General features: G+C 56.2%; 2 protein-coding genes across 2 annotated transcripts in view; one reads left to right on the top strand and one right to left on the bottom strand.

Annotated features, from left to right (window-relative positions):
- The window catches only part of ACAN (aggrecan), a 36,040-nt gene extending 34,903 nt beyond the window's left edge, over nucleotides 1–1,137 (top strand). Inside the window, exons 19-20 of the mRNA XM_045561736.1 lie at nucleotides 72–254; nucleotides 699–1,137. Coding sequence (XP_045417692.1) covers nucleotides 72–254; nucleotides 699–775 — 260 coding nt within the window. The 3' untranslated portion in view covers nucleotides 776–1,137. The remainder of the gene's footprint in view (nucleotides 1–71; nucleotides 255–698) is intronic.
- Nucleotides 1,138–3,818: 2,681 nt separating this feature from the next.
- HAPLN3 (hyaluronan and proteoglycan link protein 3) lies at nucleotides 3,819–15,693 on the bottom strand. The gene is made up of 5 exons (XM_045561735.1): nucleotides 15,589–15,693; nucleotides 10,100–10,273; nucleotides 7,063–7,431; nucleotides 4,895–5,197; nucleotides 3,819–4,197 (listed from the first exon to the last, which is right to left on the bottom strand). Exons 2-5 carry the CDS (start codon nucleotides 10,212–10,214, stop codon nucleotides 3,911–3,913), a joined length of 1,074 nt encoding a protein of 357 aa, XP_045417691.1. The 5' UTR covers nucleotides 10,215–10,273; nucleotides 15,589–15,693; the 3' UTR covers nucleotides 3,819–3,910.
- Between the last annotated feature and the right edge of the window lie 457 nt (nucleotides 15,694–16,150).

The raw sequence follows: 16,150 nt of genomic DNA, 5'->3' as shown, positions 1-16,150 counted from the left end.
GGGTGGCAGCCAGCGTGGGTCAGCACAGAAGACCCTATGAGAGCTCTTTCTAAAGGGTGTTTGCCCCCCAGTGGCCTGCGGAGACCCCCCCGTGGTGGAGCACGCCAGGACCTTCGGGCAGAGGAAGGACCGGTACGAGATCAATTCGCTGGTGCGGTACCAGTGCACCGAGGGCTTTGTCCAGCGCCACGTGCCCACCATCCGGTGCCAGCCCGACGGGCACTGGGAGGAGCCTCGGATCACCTGCACAGACCGTGAGCACCGCCCCTCCCACCCTCACGGGGCCCAGGGTCAGGTTCTGCCAGCTCAGCCTCCTCCCTGTCCCCAGAGCACTGTGGTGGCTCGCCCTCTCCCGGGGACCCTGCACCATCTACAGGGTCCAGGAAGCGCAGCGAGGTCAGGGGGCTGCTCAGCCACGAATCGCTGCCTCTGCCCCTAGGGAGGGCCAGGTACCTTCATCTGCTTGCACCGAGAGGATGAAGGAGGAACGCAGCGGCCTGCTGTCCTTCTCAGCACCTGCGTGGATACCCTTAGCCCGAGGAGACCCAAAGAAACATCAAGCCCAGGGAAGCTCTAAAGCCCAGGCTGCCTTAGTGAGCTCCTGGTGTCCGCAGGGAGACAGGGGAAGCTGGGGAGAGCGTAGGCCCAGCCCCACTTTCTTTCTGGGTCCACCGACATTTTTCCATCTTTCACCCCAGCCGCCACCTACAAGCGCCGGCTACAGAAGCGGAGCTCACGGCCCCCGCGGAGGAGCCGCCCCAGCACGGCCCACTGAGAGGAGCTTCCAGCACACGCCAAGGATGCTGAGCCCAGGAGCCTGCCAGGCCGACAGCGCATCCCACCCAGCTGGTGTCCTCTTCTTGTCACTTTTTGTCATATAAGGAATCCCATTAAAGAAGGAAAAAAATAAATCCTACATTGTGTATGCACCCACTCACCCCCTCCCCGAATCACCAAAACTGCATCTAATTTGTCCCCTAAATGCCAAAGCAAAGCAAATTGATTGTAACCCGTGGACTGAGTTTAGAGACATTTCTTCAATCTCCCATTGTGCCTTTCCAGGGACCAGAGCAGGGACAGGGGGAGAAGGGGAGGGTTAAGTTAAATAAAGAAGATTATTTTTGTTTCCTGACTTTATCCAAGAGCAGTGCAATCGTTGGTTATTTGACCTCCAGGGGGAGCTAGGGAGGAGGGAGGAGGGTCAGAGGAGCTGGAAGGGGCAGAGGCCTGAGGGCATGAAGAGTTGGAAGCGGAGCCAGGAGGGCTGCACCATCTGTGTGCGGGAGAAACGCTGGGCTGAGGGCAGAGTCCTGCCAGCCGGCCAAGGGTGAGCGTGAGTGGGCAGGAGAGAGCCACCGAGGGATCTTCCGCTGCGTGGGGGTCAGGTTCCCTCCAAGGGTCCCTCCTCCAGTGTCCTCTCACCTGGGTCTGCCACCGAGCAGGTGTTGACTTGGCAGGGCCGGGTGGGGGCACTTCCTCCCCAAGGGAGTGCCCCCCAACCCCTCTCCCCTCCCACCCCCGCCCCCGGGACCGTGCAGGCACCAGGGTTCCGTGCACCTATTTATATTTTTGAAAACTAAAGATTATGATAATTATAATAATAATAAAGACATTGGAAGAGAACTATTTCTTTTCTTTTCCCTTTTTTTTTTTTTTGTTTTTTTTATTTAAGGAGAGGCAACACGATCTGGGGTCTACTGAAGGGGCTCTTAGAACAGTGGCAGTGCAGACAGGTTTTGATCAAATGATCCCAAATTAGTGCATCTCCTGTCTGTTCAGAGCCGGGGACAGTCACATCTGCTGTGTTTTATTTTTACTAGGGCGCCGAGGTGTTTGATGGATTGTTTGCGTGTGTCTGAATGTGAATGTGGAGTATGTGCGGGCATGTGTGGTATGTCTGTACACATGTGTGCCTGGGGGTGCCTGTCACATATGTGACCTGTGTCACTCAGGGGGTGCTGTGTGTGTGGATTTTCGAGTGGGCACACTGTCAAACCACAGCTTAAATGAGACATCTGGTCACCTTGCATAGTTCGGTTGATACCACACTGTTTGCTCATGTGGGAGGACTCAATTGGTAGACAGAGTCCAAGAACAGAGGCAAAAACCAGGATTTATAAAGAGGGAAGAAAAAAACAAACTGCAGACAGTCTGGGAACAGTGAATTTTGCTGACACATTTTGAGGCAGGAAACTGGCTAGCCGGCTACAAGCAAAAAGGCCTGGGAACTCCACCCTTCGGTAGGCTGTGGGACATCAGTGGAAACCTTTTGTTGTTTATGGATTCCCCGACAAACCTCAGCAGTTGAGCGGGCACGTGGGGGCCAGGCAGTGGCCGTCCACCCACGCCTCCTCCTCGGACGCGTCCCCCGTTGGGAGCTCCCCGTGCCGTTGTGTCTGAGCGTGTCCGTGTGCTGGCTGGTGCGTGCGGTGTGATTCTGTGCATGCCGGTATCTTCCAAGTGTGGGTGAGTGTACAGTTGAGTGTTTGCTGGTAAATACGTACGCATGCCTCTAGCTCTGGAAAGAATGGGTGGGCCAAAGTAGAGGGTACAGCAGCGGTCACAAGGAAGGACCCGACACTTAGTTAATCGATTAATTAGCTGATTAGTTGGTGGCACACCTGTCAGTTTTCAAACCTAAGCGTGCATAAGAAACACACGGAGGCCTTGGTCATGACACTGTGCTCCGCCCCCCCAGCCCCCGAGTTTCTGACCCAGCAGGTCGGTGTGGGGCCCAGGAACTTCCGCTTCCAGCAAGTTCCTAGCGGCGTGGATGCTGCAGGCCACGCCGAGAAGCCCCGGGCCAAGCGAAGAACTGATGGAAGCGAAGAACTGATGGAAGCGTGACCGGCAACGGCCGAGGCTTGCCTGTGCAGGGCAGGGGGCTGCTTTCCTGAGGCGGGTGGGTGGGGGCAGAGGGTGAGGTAGACACGGCTGGTCCCCGCGATCCTGGCCTCCGAGACCCTCTGGAGCACAGCCGCCTCTGCCTTCCGAGAGGCAGCCCCGCAATTCTGCCGGGCCCCTCACAGACACCCTGCAAGGGTGTGGGGCTGGCGGGGTGCAGGCCGGGGCCCCCAGGTGCTAGGCCAGCCCCCGAGGCAGGGTGTGCCGCGGCGCAGGCGGGGCCCAGAGCCAACTCGGCCAGAAGGGAAAGCCCACGGAGCCCCCTGCCCACCCCGCGGACTGACCCAGCTGCCCCAGGGAGCTGGGATGGAGCTGCCCCCCGCACGCCCACCGGGCAGGGGCCAGGCCCTGACACGGAACAAGATGGAGATGCGGATGAGGGCTGGGGTTGGAGGAAGTGAGTCACAGCACCATTTATTGTCCAGAGAAAGTGCACACACCAGAGGGCCGCTCCCCACCAAGGGAAGAATGGGGACAAAATGTAGACTCTTTGGAACCGAGAGAGGAGGGAGAAGAAGGCTTCCTGCCCAGAAACCTAGGACTCCCTCCTCAGCGGCCGATCTGGGCCAGCAGCTTTGTGGAGAAGCAGGAGGGGCAGGAGAGCCCCAAAGCCCAGCTCCAGGGGGCCCGGAAGCCGTCCCTCTCCCCCAGGCCAAGGTTCGGGGACAGCTGCAGCCACCAGGCCCTGACGTGCTATGGCACCCTGGGCAGGCCACTGCCTGCTCTGGGCACAGCCTCCTCAGGGCAGGGAGCCCTCTGAAAGCCCACGAACCTCAAAGGCCCCAGAGGAGAGGGCGGGAGGATTCCTGGAGGGGGAGCCTTGGGGTGTCCACCTGAGCAAACAGAGGCATTGGATTCCGTCAGGTTTACAAAATACAGTAAAAATTTTTTTAAAAAGTTTAAGTTTAGAAGTATTAAAACAATACTAAAGTTGCCCCAACCCACAGGGGAAAAGGAACCACTCAATAAATACACAGCCTCCCGGGGAGCGTGGCGGGGCCGGGTCCTAGCGCCCGCGGTAGCAGTAGACACCATAGGAGGAGGTCTGGGGGTCCGGGAAGCCGAAGCTCCGGACGCCAGCCTCCGGGGGCCCACAGTTGGGACGAGGGTGAGCCACAGGGTAGCGGACACTGCCATCTGCCAGCCAGCCAGCGTCGCAGCGGTCCAGGCCATGGAACTTCCAGGCGGCAAAGAGCTGTCCCACCTTGGCGATCTGGGCGCCGTCTTCCCGGCAGGCCTCCATCGCCTCCGCCAGGGTCAGCTTCTCGGGGTGCTCCAGGTAGTACACTCGCCCTGGGGGAAGTGGGTGTGAGTGCCGGGCAGTGCAGGGGGCGGCCGGGGAGGACAGCGGGGCCTGCAGCAAGGCCAGCCCCAACGACCTGACAACTGTCTCAGCCCAGCGAGCTGTCATGCTGTGGGCATCTGCAGTGGACACTTCTGGGGACAGTTCTCAGTCCTCACCCTCTCCCTGAGAGCGCCACCCACCTGCCACAGCACTGAGGTCCCTCCAGTCGTGTCTGTACTCACCCACCCCTTCCCTGTTTGCACCCTGGTGGGCACCCACCAGGCTGGACCAGTTAGTCTCTCACCCATTCAGGCATTTACTGAGCACCTACTATGTGCCAGGCACTTTTCTAAGTGCTCAGAGTAGGGCACTGAACCAGCTTCTGCTTTTACTTGTTCATCTGCCTATGAAATGGGCTGCCTCGTGAGGACAGACTGTGGTTTATCTGTCTGTGATCCCTCCGAGCCTAGTCTACGCCCTCAGAAAATGTCTGATGAACAGATAAACCAATGATCGGCCAGAAGCAGCAGCTGCAAAGCACTGGAAACTCAGACGGACGTTGCCCCAAGCCGTGCTGGTGCTCCAGGCCTCCAGGTGGTGGTGCCAGCAAGGGAGGTAGAGGGGTCCGAGCTCCCAGACGCTGCCTCCTCACAGGTCCCCAGTGGCCACCAAACCCGCAGGCCGGCACCCGGCCACTCCACTCACCCCTGAGGGCCGCGGCGAAGCAGAACACGTCGTAGCGGTGCAGGCGGCGGTGGCGTGGGCCGTAGCTGCGCACTCCAGGCGCCAGGCCCAGGCCGCCGCAGGGCTGCCGGGGCAGCGTGATGGGGTACTGCACTGAGGCGTCCTGCAGCCAGCCCGCGTTGCACCAGTCCAGGCCCTCCTCCCAGGCCCGGAAGAGCTGCTCGAAGGAGGCCACCACCGCGTCCTGCTCCTCGCAGGCCTGCTGGGCCTGGTGGAAGTTCAGCTGGTAGCGCCCCTGGGGGGGCTGGTAGGGGAAGACCACACCTGGGGGAGAGGAAAGAGGAGCTTGGAGGGGTGGGCAGGGCCTGGCTGGCTGGACACCTGCTCCTCTCAACATACACGTGCACACGCACACGCACTGCCCCTCAGAAAAGCTCAGCAAACCTCTGATCTCCTGTCCGTTGCCCAAGTCCAAGGCAGAACCTGTATCTGCTTGTCATGTCCCTCCTAGACGTGGGCTGGCACACAGCAGTACCCAGAAAACATTTATTAAGTTAATTAATTAATCGGTCAACTACTGTCCTTGGCTATAGAATGGGAATGATACCTAATTCCCAGGGCTGTCACAAGAACCCCAGAGAGAATGTGCTGTTGTCTACAGGACACAGGCACAGGCCGTGGGCTCACGAGGCCAGGCTTGGCTCCCAGCTCCCCTCTCGAGACCAGAAGCCTGATCATATGCCTGGCTCTGCAAGTGCAAGCTTCTTAGCAGAAGGCAAGAAACTCTCCCTGTGTGACGGACGATTTTCAGGGCAAGAAAGGTGGTAAAGGGCCCTTAAATACAGAAGGCTCGAGGTCAGCGAGGTCTGGTCCCTCCTGGTGGCCAGGATCTAACAGGGGCCACAGGCTCCCTGCAAAAGTTACCATTCATGCTTGAAATTTTACTGTAATAAAAAGCGCTTTAAACATCCATGATCCAGTCCCTTCCAAGTTAGACGAAGCCTTAAACAGAGGGGGTGACCTTAAGGGTCTGGGAAGGGACACTGCTTGGCTGGTGTTTACCAAAGTCCTTAGAATCTCCTCCCTGTAGCCCCAAACTTGCCACCTCACTGGGGGAGGAAGCCGGGCACCTGGGCAAAGCCAGTGGAAGGGGCAGAGAGGCCGCCTCCATGTGTCTGCAGGGGGATTATCTCCTACCTGGGCCCACCTGGCCCTAACCCTTACAGCCCCAGGAACGGGGCGAGGGCTCCCTGTTTCTCTAGGCCGCCCCTGCAGACCCCAGACAAATGACCCTCGCAGGCTCCCTCCCGTCCCTCTGCCACCCCCAACTTCGGGAATGAGGAAGGTGGCCCCTCTGAGCCACCACCTACACCACTGGATGGGAGAAGATTGGAGAGGCGGATACTGCTGGCAAAGACGGAGGGAACACATTTCCGGGATGCACATTTTATCCTTATCATCGCTGCAGGAGGGATGCTATTCCCCGTTTTACACCTGAAAGGTCTGGAGCTCCAAGGGGCCACAGCTGGGGAATTAGGTTATTCTCCACCGCTGTAGCTGCCCCTTGCAGGTGTGAGAGGTATGGAGTCCCCGCCCCATCCTCGAGACAGAGGAGGTTAAAAAGCCGCTTAGAGCCCTCCCCCACACAAGATCTGGCTGGCAGGGTCTGGCGGGTTTTGTTTTTTTTTTTTAAACAGGAGACATTTACATGAAAATCCACCAGTCTCACATAAAAAGATAAGTTTCTCTTGTCAAGTCAGAAAATCTGGCAGCGCCAGGCCTGCCCTCTGGCGTGGCATGACCCACTCGTTTGTGTTGCCTGCCAGCCCTGCTCAAATCTCAGCTCCGTCTCTGATCAGCTGTGGGCCAGCTCCACTTCTCCTCTCTCTGGACGGCATGTGAATGAGGAGGAGCCGAGGGGAGCAAATTCTGGAGGCTGACTGCCTGGGTTCAAACCCCAGCTGTGCCATTTGCAAGCTGTGTGACCTTAGGTAAGTTACTTGACTTCTCTGGCCCTCATTTTCCTCATCTATAAAACGGAGGTGATAATAACAGTAGCTTCTACGTGGGCTTGTTCTGAGGATTAAATGCATGTCTGTGTCTGAAGCACAAAGGTCTGGCTGCTTTCTCAGGGCCTCTCCCCTCTGCTCTCAGGTCGCAGAGTCACCCAGTCCCAGTCAGGGTCTCACCCCGAAGCTCCAGCTCCACCAGGCCACTCTCGTCCTCCAGCCCATCGATGACCTCGCAGCGGTAGCGCCCGTAGTCCTCCAGCCGCAGGTCCCGGATCTCCAGCGAGACGTCTCGCTCCTTGTCCTGCCGCAGGTGCACCCGGCCTCGGTAGTCCCCGAAGGAGCGGTGCTTCAGCCCGAAGGCCACCAGCACGTCCTGCTCCGGGGCCCCGTTCTCCAGCAGCTTCCACCACTTGACGCGCACGGGCCTTGGGGGGACCAGGGCCGGCTCGTAGTGGTAGCGGCAGGGCAGGGTCACGCTGGCCCCCCGGTAGGTGAACAGGGTCTCCTCAGGCGTCTCCACCACCAGCTTCACGCCGTTGAAGAGGCCTGGGGGGGACAGGAGGGGTGCACATGGGGACCTACTGCAGCATGTCTGTACCCCCACAGGGGCAGCCCCCACCTTCACCCCCAGCCCCCTCCAGGCTCAGCCGTTACAGAGTGCAAAAATGGCCACCATGCTCCGCCCTCCCCGTGGCCACATGCTCTACGGTGTGACTGTTCATCTCCTCCCATCAGAGGGTGGCATGTATTTCCCTGCCCCCTTGAATCTGTGCTGGCCTTGCCACTTGCTAGAAATGCGTATTCCTGGGCCTTGCTGAATCAGGAACTTTGGGCTGGGGCCAGTGATTGGTGTTTTAAAAGCCTTCTTCCAAGGGACTGAAGCTCACTCAAATTGGAGCAGCCCCGCTGTGGAGAGGCAGCAGGGACAGGTTTGGGACCGCAGGCAGAAGCGGGCACACCAGGTGTGCATCTTGGCTCCACCTGTTCCCAGCGTGTAATCCAGGAAGGTCAAGCCTCGCTTCCTGCTGTGTAGAATGGGCCAGCAACGGTAGCTCCAGGGGGCTGTGGGGAGGCCCCAGTCAGACAGGGCAGGAACCTGGCACGCAGAAAGTGCCCACTAGGTATGAGCCAGGACTGTCAGGCACCAGTGACTTCCTTTTGTTTTCCCCAACTCTGTGCCTGAAGCTTTAACTTGAATAAGATGAAAATGTACAACCACACGACAAAATCTTAACACTTCCATCTGACAAAATACTATACATACTATACAGTCACGCAAAATGTCCTGGTATGTGTATATTCACTCATTTACTTAGAAAAAGGTTTGTATTCTGTGAGGTGAGAAGGGAGGTTACAAAACCATATATATAGCATGAGCTAATTTTTGCTAAAGAAAGTTTTCTTAATTATGTATGAAAGGTTGGAAGGATATACAGGTTGAATATCCCTGATCTGAAATGGTTAGGATCAGAAGTGTCTCACATTTCAGATTTTTCCAGATTTTGGAATATTTGCATTAGACTTACCCGCTGAGCATCCCTGATCTGAAAATTCAAAATCTGAAATGCTCCAATGAGCATTTCCTTTAAGCACCATGTTGGCACCTAAAAAGTTTCAGATTTTGGAGCACTTCAGATTTTGGATTTTAGGATTTGGGATGCTTAACCTGTACCTAAAAAGTTAACAGGCATTCCTCTGGGCGAGGGAATTATATGTGCTTTGCCGTCACATATTCAGGGACTGAAGGGAAAGAGAAAAATGAACCGTTAGCCTGGTGGTCTGGCAGAATCACGGGTAAGGAATTGTGGGGAAGCTCAAGTTTTTAAATTTCTTGGAATCTCATCAAAGTCGTGTTTGTACAGTAAAGTAAATTCTGGAGAATAAGAGTATGGTAGGCTAAATAATGTTCTCCCAAAATATCCAGGTCCTAATCATCCCTGGAACCTGGGACTGTTACCTTATATGGCAAAATGGACTTTGCAGATGTGGTTAAATTAAGGATCTTGAGATGGGGAAAGTATCCTGGATTTTCCCGCTGGGTCCTAAATGCAAGCACAGGGACCTCTGCAGAGGGAGGCAGAGGGAGATTTGACTACACAAGAGGAGAAGGCCATGTGACCACACTGGCAGAGATTGGGGTGACGCGGCCACAAGCCAAGGAATGCCGGCAGCCACCGGAAACCAGCAAAGGCAAGGCAAGGACAGTGTCCTCCCTAGAGCCTCTTGGGAAGCACAGTCCTGCAAACACCTTGATTTCTCCCGGTAAAAGGGATTTGGGACTTCCGGTGTCCAGAGTGTGAGAGCATACGTTTCTGTTCCAAGTCAGCAAGTTTCTGGCAGTTTGTTACAGCAGCCCTGCGAGACTAATAAAAAGCAGGGAAATTCCCCTGCAGACACAACCCCCTACCCAAAGGGAGAGGGCAAGGTGAGAGACACCCAGCCCCGCCACGCGGCTCATGTCTCGTCTCCAGGCCAGGCTGTGAGCTCTTCATGGCAGGGGCTGGGTATTACTGACCTTTTATTTCCTTCCACAAACAAACCTCAGCTCATCTTCTTAATAACTGTGGGGCAAGGGCACCTGGATCAACTCTCTGAGCCTCAGTCTCCTCATCTGTGAAATGGGACCATATCATCTACCTTCAGGGATGCAAGAGCAGTCAGCATCAGTTCCACCTGATCTGCAGCCACACTGCCCTGGTTGTTAAACACTTATTCTCACCCTTTCCTACAGCAGAGTTTTTGTAAGGATTGTATGCGATAAGGTATGCAAGGCATCTAGAAGCATGTCTCACCCATACCAGGTGCACAATAACTGCTAATGAAAAAGTCCCCTGCCCACAGCCACACCGCTAGTAAGAGGCAGAGTTATAAGATTCAAATTCATTTCTCTTTGACCCCAAATCCCCTTTGCCCTGGGGAAACCAGGGGAGATCACATTTAAGCTGGATCTTAAAATTGGCAGGACTTTGGTGAAAGTATAAAAAGCCTAAGTGAATCTGGCTCCATGTCCAAGGGGCTGGCGAAACAGGATAACAAACCATCTCTTCCTCTCATCTCAGAGCACGGCTGGGCCACTACAAGGGCCCAAATAGGAAAGGGGCTGCTACGTCATGCCCCAGCCCTTGTCTCAGCCTGGAACCTGCATGTCACAGCAGGAGCCGGGAGGTTTTGGTCACCCAGTGCAGCAAAGAGCCAAGCCTAGGAGGCTGCCCACCTTCGCCATGGCCGTTGCCCGGGTTCTGGCCGTTGGAGTAGTAGAAACCGTTGTAGAAGGGCAGCCCAGAGATGCCGGGCAGCAGGAGCACCAGGACCAGGAGCAGCAGGCCCATCGTGTCATGCACAGCCGCGGCACCAGGGTGTCCCGGACAAGGCTGGGGCCCAGGGCCAACTGGGGAGAGAAAGAAAACAAGGCAGTCAGAGAAGCCCGGCTACGGGGGGCCCAGACCCCTGTGTTCCAGCATCCGCTCATCCACTCGCTCAGTAGTTCACTGGGGAGCATGGTCCACGTGCCAAGCACTGTTCCCAGAGCTGAGAAGACAGCAGTGACAAGCTAGATGGGTTCCTGCCGGCCGGGGCTGCATCCCCAGGCAGATGGGGAGTGAGCACATGCACAAACCGGAAGAGGCCTTGGTAGGCAGCAAAAGGCTGCGGAGGAAATTAAGCAGGACGGTAGGACTAGGACGGTGTCGACATTTTTCAAGCCACAGGTTTGAATTTGAAACCCGTGAGCAGCATTTTTTAATGAAACCAAGTAGACAAGACTAGAATAGAAAACATCAGGGTGCATTGCAGGTTTAGTGACCGTAAGTCCTGCACTGTGAAATCTGTTTCAGTCCAGAAATGTCTGTCGGGGGTGAGGTAGTGGGGTCACAATGTGAAATTTCTTTCTTACTCTGGGTCAAGGTCAAAAAGAATTTTTTAACACCCTGCTAGAGCCCTTCTGGGGGTGCTATTCCAGTTTGGGTGGATACTCAAAATAGGCAGCTGACCCATGGACTGCAGTTTGCTGATTTTTTAAAAAATATGGTATTAAAATATTATGTTTTGAATGCTAAGATTTTTGGCAGACCCCTTCCTCCTCCACTTAAATTTCACACCCAAAGCCGGTGCCTCGTTCATCTGGTCCTAGTCCCCTCTCCCCTGCTGTCAAAAGACCGGGTCACTCCTGGCAGGAGCTCGGTCCAGGGCAGGGGCAGAGTCACGGGCCGGCAGTCACGATGCTGGGGGTGAGCACAAAGCTGGGGCACAGAAAAGGAGCGTGGACAGGAGACTGAAGGCACAGGCGTTCGCCACGTGGAAGGGGACCGACAGGTTTCCCCAGCAGGGGCACAGCCACTGCAAAGGAGCCAGCAAGAGCACACGGGGCTGGGTGTGTGCTGGATGTCCTCCATTCACCCCCTGAGACCCCAGGTCCAGTGTCTGCCCTTCTCTGCTGTGCATTGATCCCTGTGGGTCACTAGTCCCGGGCCCCCTGGGCCCCTGGCTTGTAGCCAGCTTCAGCCAACAGGAGGCGCCCACAGAAGATGGGCAGAGGGAGGCGAGGGAAGACAGTGTACCTCCTCCCTGCTCCCTGCCCTCCAGTGCCTCTGCCACAGCATGTGCTGTTGCCTTCTCTGCGTCCCCCGACCTCCTCACTCGGTCCCTGCACCCTATTCGCCAGAAGTCATCCTTTCATTAAAGTCTCTTTATTGGAACCATCTGGGTTCCAATCCTGCTTCCTGCCAAGACCTCAACTGCTCTGGGGGAGAGGAGGTGATTGGTCACCAGGACTCTGGAGGCCTTGAGTGTCAGGCTCAGAAGCCTGTCCCTTGTCCCAAAGGTCCTGGGGTGCCAAGCAGAGAAGTCACAGGATCCGACTCACACCTTAGAAACATCCCTCTGGGGGCTGAGCGGAAGGTGGACCTGGGGGTAGCAAGACCAGAGTGACAGCAGGCATTTGCAGATAGAACTAAGATTATCATATAACAACATGGAAGAATGCTTAGGGTGTAATTTAAAATAGACAAAGGAGAACATACAATTGCCACTCTGCTAGGATTGCAAGTTTGTGGTCTTACTAACGCCTGTGTACGGGATCCAGGAGGGGAGGGAACCCTGTAAAGAAAGAGGGAGGGAAGGAAGCAAGGAAGGAGGGAGAAAGAAAAACAAAACCCTGCCTGTGGGGGTGATGGGGCTATGGAGGAAAGCAGTCTTGTTTCCAGAACAGTTAGGAGCTCTTGCTGGAGAGGAGGGAACAGCCGTGGAGGAAGCTGAGAGGTAGAACCCACCATTCTCTTAGACATCTTTGCAGAAATCCTGAGGCCCCGACCTGCTGTCTGTGCTGTGCCCTGCAGCCGGGACACGACCCCCTCTGAAGCCTCATGTCTTGCCCAAAAAGCATTCCCCTCCTGACACCCACAGGGCCTCTTGGTGACGTGGAACCGGGCAGCCTAAGCACAACTGGCAACCTGGTATAGAGTTTGGGAACTGGAAGGTCCGGGTTCAAACCCCGTCTGTGTAATTCTGGGCAAGTTTCCTTGGTTGTGAAATGTTGATCACAAACCCACCCTGGCATATTTCTCACCAACGTATCCTAGCTTTCTCCTATAGTAATAGAGTTCTATAGGTGCATGATGAAGGCTGTATTTCCAACCCCCCTGGCAGCTAGGAAAGCCATGTGACTCTGTTCTGGCCAAAGGCAGCGAGCAGCAGTAATAATGTACCATGTCCAGGTCTTGTGGTTAAAACAAGTAAGGGTGCCTTTCCCCGCTATTCTTTCCCCAGCCTGCTGGCAACCACAGTACCAGCGTAGACTCAGAGATGGAAACCGTGCATTGAATGGCAGAGGTCCCATCAGCCCTGGGCCTCCTCCACTGCACTGTCCCATGAGAAACAAACATAGTCCTATCGCATTTAAGCCGCCATATTTTGAGCCTCTTTTGAAAATAGCTTAGCCTCACTTGGCCTAACAAATACACTCACTTCATGGGGTTGCCACGATCAACATAAAAGTATTACCGACTAACTTTAATGAGCACTTACTGTCTCATTCGATCTTTACCACAAGCCCTAGAGCTGAGACCTATTCATATCCCCATTTTACAGATGGCAAAACCAAGGCACAGAGAATAAGTCATCTGCTTAAGGTCATTCAGCTAGGAAGTGGCAGAGCTAGGACTTTAACCCATTCTAGCTCCAAACCCTGGAACCACTGTGCCAAGTCAGGGGAGGTGATTGTGTGGCACACACAGCTCAGTGCCTGGCACAGAGCAAATCCTTGTAGGAGTCAGTTTCCCTTCCCTTCCTTCTGGCTCCACGTTTGGAACCAGAATTTTGGAGGGAAGTGGAACAAGGACTTGTTGATGTTGATGTCTAGCTGGCTGTCCTAGAGTCTACCTCGTCCCTGGGCACTCAGAGCCTCCTTGAGTGGCGGGACACCCAGCCTCTGCCTGCAATGTTTCCAGCCTCTTACAGCAGCTCATCTGACACAAATGCTCCCCAGTGAGAAAGGGCTTTCTGGGAACGAACATATGCAGCCATTTCTGCCACAAAGTGACATCTGTATCCCTGGGGGGGTGGGGGGGAAATGTGCAATTTTGCAAAACCATGCATTAAAAAAATAACAAGGTTAGGGGGGAAATGAAGTTAGGGCAGACTACTCAAAACATATGCAACTTTGTAATCAGAGCACTAACAAAACAAGAACAATCCTAATAGAAAACACCAGCACAGTTAACTCTCCGCTGATGTTTGCACCCCATGCCTCTCTCAGCCCTCTGCAGCCTTCACCACTGGAAAAGTGCCTCCTCCTTAGAGATGTAGGCCCTAGGGCATTTGATTCCTATAGAAACCAGATTTCCCAAAACTAAAAGTCTGACCCAAGGTGAAATCATCTTCTTCAATCAATTTTTTTAAACACAAAGATATGCCTTTGCAATATCTTCCTCTGTTTCCTAATTTTATCAGAAGATTTTATGTTAAGTTCTCTTAAGCAGCTAAAGTTCTGGACACAGCTGCATCCTACTGAGCGACTTTGGGCAAGTTATTCAACCTCTCTGTGCATCCATTTCCTCATCCGTAAAAAGGGAAACAACCAGCTCCTCACTAAAGGGCCGTGGTGAGGATGTTATGAGATGAATTATATCCAGTCTCCAACACGTAGCAGGTGCTCAACAAATAGCAGCTAATATGTATTGGCAGAGGAACACAGAGGCAAAGATTCCAGGCTCTAGAGTCAGATTGGCCATCTGGATTCAGTTCTGGCTCCATCCACCTACTAACAAGTCTGCCACTGGGCAAGTCACTGAACCTGTCTGGGCCTCAGTTTCTCGTCTGTAAAATGGGGGTCAGGACAGTACCAACCAGAAAGCATTTTTGTGAAGGTTAAGGGAGGGAATATCTGCACAGCCTCAGATACTGCCTGGTAGGGAGCAAGCACTCAGCAATATTTGTAATCGCTATTATCATTCTTGTTAGCCATTGACAGAGTGAAGCCCCCCATCATCTCCGTGCATCTCTCTCCTCTCCCACACTGCCTAGGAGAGAAAGCAGCCAGCATCGCCTTCTCTTCCTAGTTGGGGGAAACTGAGGCCAAGGGCATGGGGGTGAGCGAACCACCCAAGGCTTTATCTTTGGCAAATATCTCGAGCTTAGAGAAAACCCCTGTCTCCTGACAGCCAACCCTTTGCTTTTCCCAGGCCCACCTGCCTAACGACCCCTCCGCAGCAGAACAGTGAGCTGAGCCTTGGCTCCGTGGGGAGGTTCACAAGTTCACATTCTCCACGGGCCACCGTGAGTACAAGTCCCCATACGCCCGCAGGGAGCAGCACTGCCCTCCAGGCCTGCCCTCCCGGTCTCCACCAGCTCAGCTCCCGGCTCCAGGAGGAATTTGACATCAGTGTCCCTGTTTGGACAGGACTTTCCAGGCGCCTTTGAAACCTGCGCCCCCGGAAAGCCGGAGCCGGAGGTGTTTCCTACCAGCTTTCCCGGCGGCGCAGAGTCGCGGAAGAGGGGCCAGGGGCGCCCCAGTTGCCGCCCCTACTGCCGACTCCCAGGGCCAGCAGGGTCACAGGCTGCCTGCGGCCACTCGGCGAGCTGGCGGCAGGCTGGGATCAAGCGCCCCGCGCCGATTCCTTCCCGGCTGCTCCCGAGCCTAAATTCCTGCCTGAGCGAGCCACCTCCCACCCGGGGCTCTCCCCTCCACCCTCCCTGCCCCTTCTGGCCTCGCCGTCCCCAAGGGAGGGACCCTGTGAACCCGGGCCTGGAGACGGGCATCCCCTGCGTTTGCCCCGGGGCGGCCAGAGCCTCAAGTCCGCCCGCCTGGCGCCTCGCAGGTTGTCCCCAGCCCCTCCCAGGGTCCCGCAGCCCGGAGCACCCGACAGATGCCCCGGGGCAGAGCCTGGCCCGCCGCGCGCCGTGCCGGAGGCGGCTGGACCAGGACAAGACCAGACGGGAAGGAGCCGAGCGGCCCCGGCGGGAAGGGGGCAGGAGCCCGGCGGTGGTCTCGGGGGCCACGGGGTTCCCTCAGGTTTTGCCCCCGCGACGGCAAAAGCCCGAGCGAACCGCAGTCTGGAGCAGTCGTGCCAGCGATCACAGCCCAGCTCTGCCCGGCCCCGGCCCCCGACCCTGCCCGGGGGCGTGGGACCCGGCAGGAGACCCAAAGCGGGGCGCGAGGAACCGGGCCGGCACAGGGCCCAGGAGCCCAGCGACCCCTGAGCCACGTACCGTCCCCAGGCAGCTCCTCGCGGCTGGAGCGCTCAGTGCCCGGGGTCGCCCCAGTCCCGGGCTGCGGGCGGACTTGGGGATCTTGAATGGCCTGGAAGGAAGCGGCGGCGGGCAAACCCCGCGCTCCCGCCGGCCCGGCCCCTTAAAGGAACACGCGCCCCTTTCCCTCCCAGGGCTGGGCCCCGAGGGAGGAGTCGCCGCTGACGAGGGCGTGTCCGGGCTGGGCTGGGGACCACCCCAGAGAGCAGAGGGGCTGGCCGAGCTGTGAGGGGTGTGTCCGGGAGTGGAGGCTGCCTCATCTTGCAGAAGGTGAGTGAGGGGTGGAAGAGGAGCGTCTTGCAGGGGAGGGTCCCCTTAGAAAACCTGGTTTACCCAAATCGGTGGAACTGAGCATGGGGGACCCCTCTCCAGCACTCTGCGAGGGGCCTCCCCCACCTTTGGGAGAGGGGAGTTCTGTGTGCCCTTCCCTTCCCCTGCAGAAGGCAAGGGGTGCGGACATCCTCCTGCCCTGGAGTTTGGCCATCGTGAAATCTCCAGCCAGATTCTTCACTGGGTGTCAGGC

This window comes from Lemur catta, chromosome 9 (genome assembly GCF_020740605.2).
Source record: "Lemur catta isolate mLemCat1 chromosome 9, mLemCat1.pri, whole genome shotgun sequence".
NCBI classification, from domain to species: domain Eukaryota; kingdom Metazoa; phylum Chordata; class Mammalia; order Primates; family Lemuridae; genus Lemur; species Lemur catta.
The sequence above is the reverse complement of the archived record's forward strand: the minus strand, read 5'-3'. Positions and strand labels throughout refer to the sequence as shown.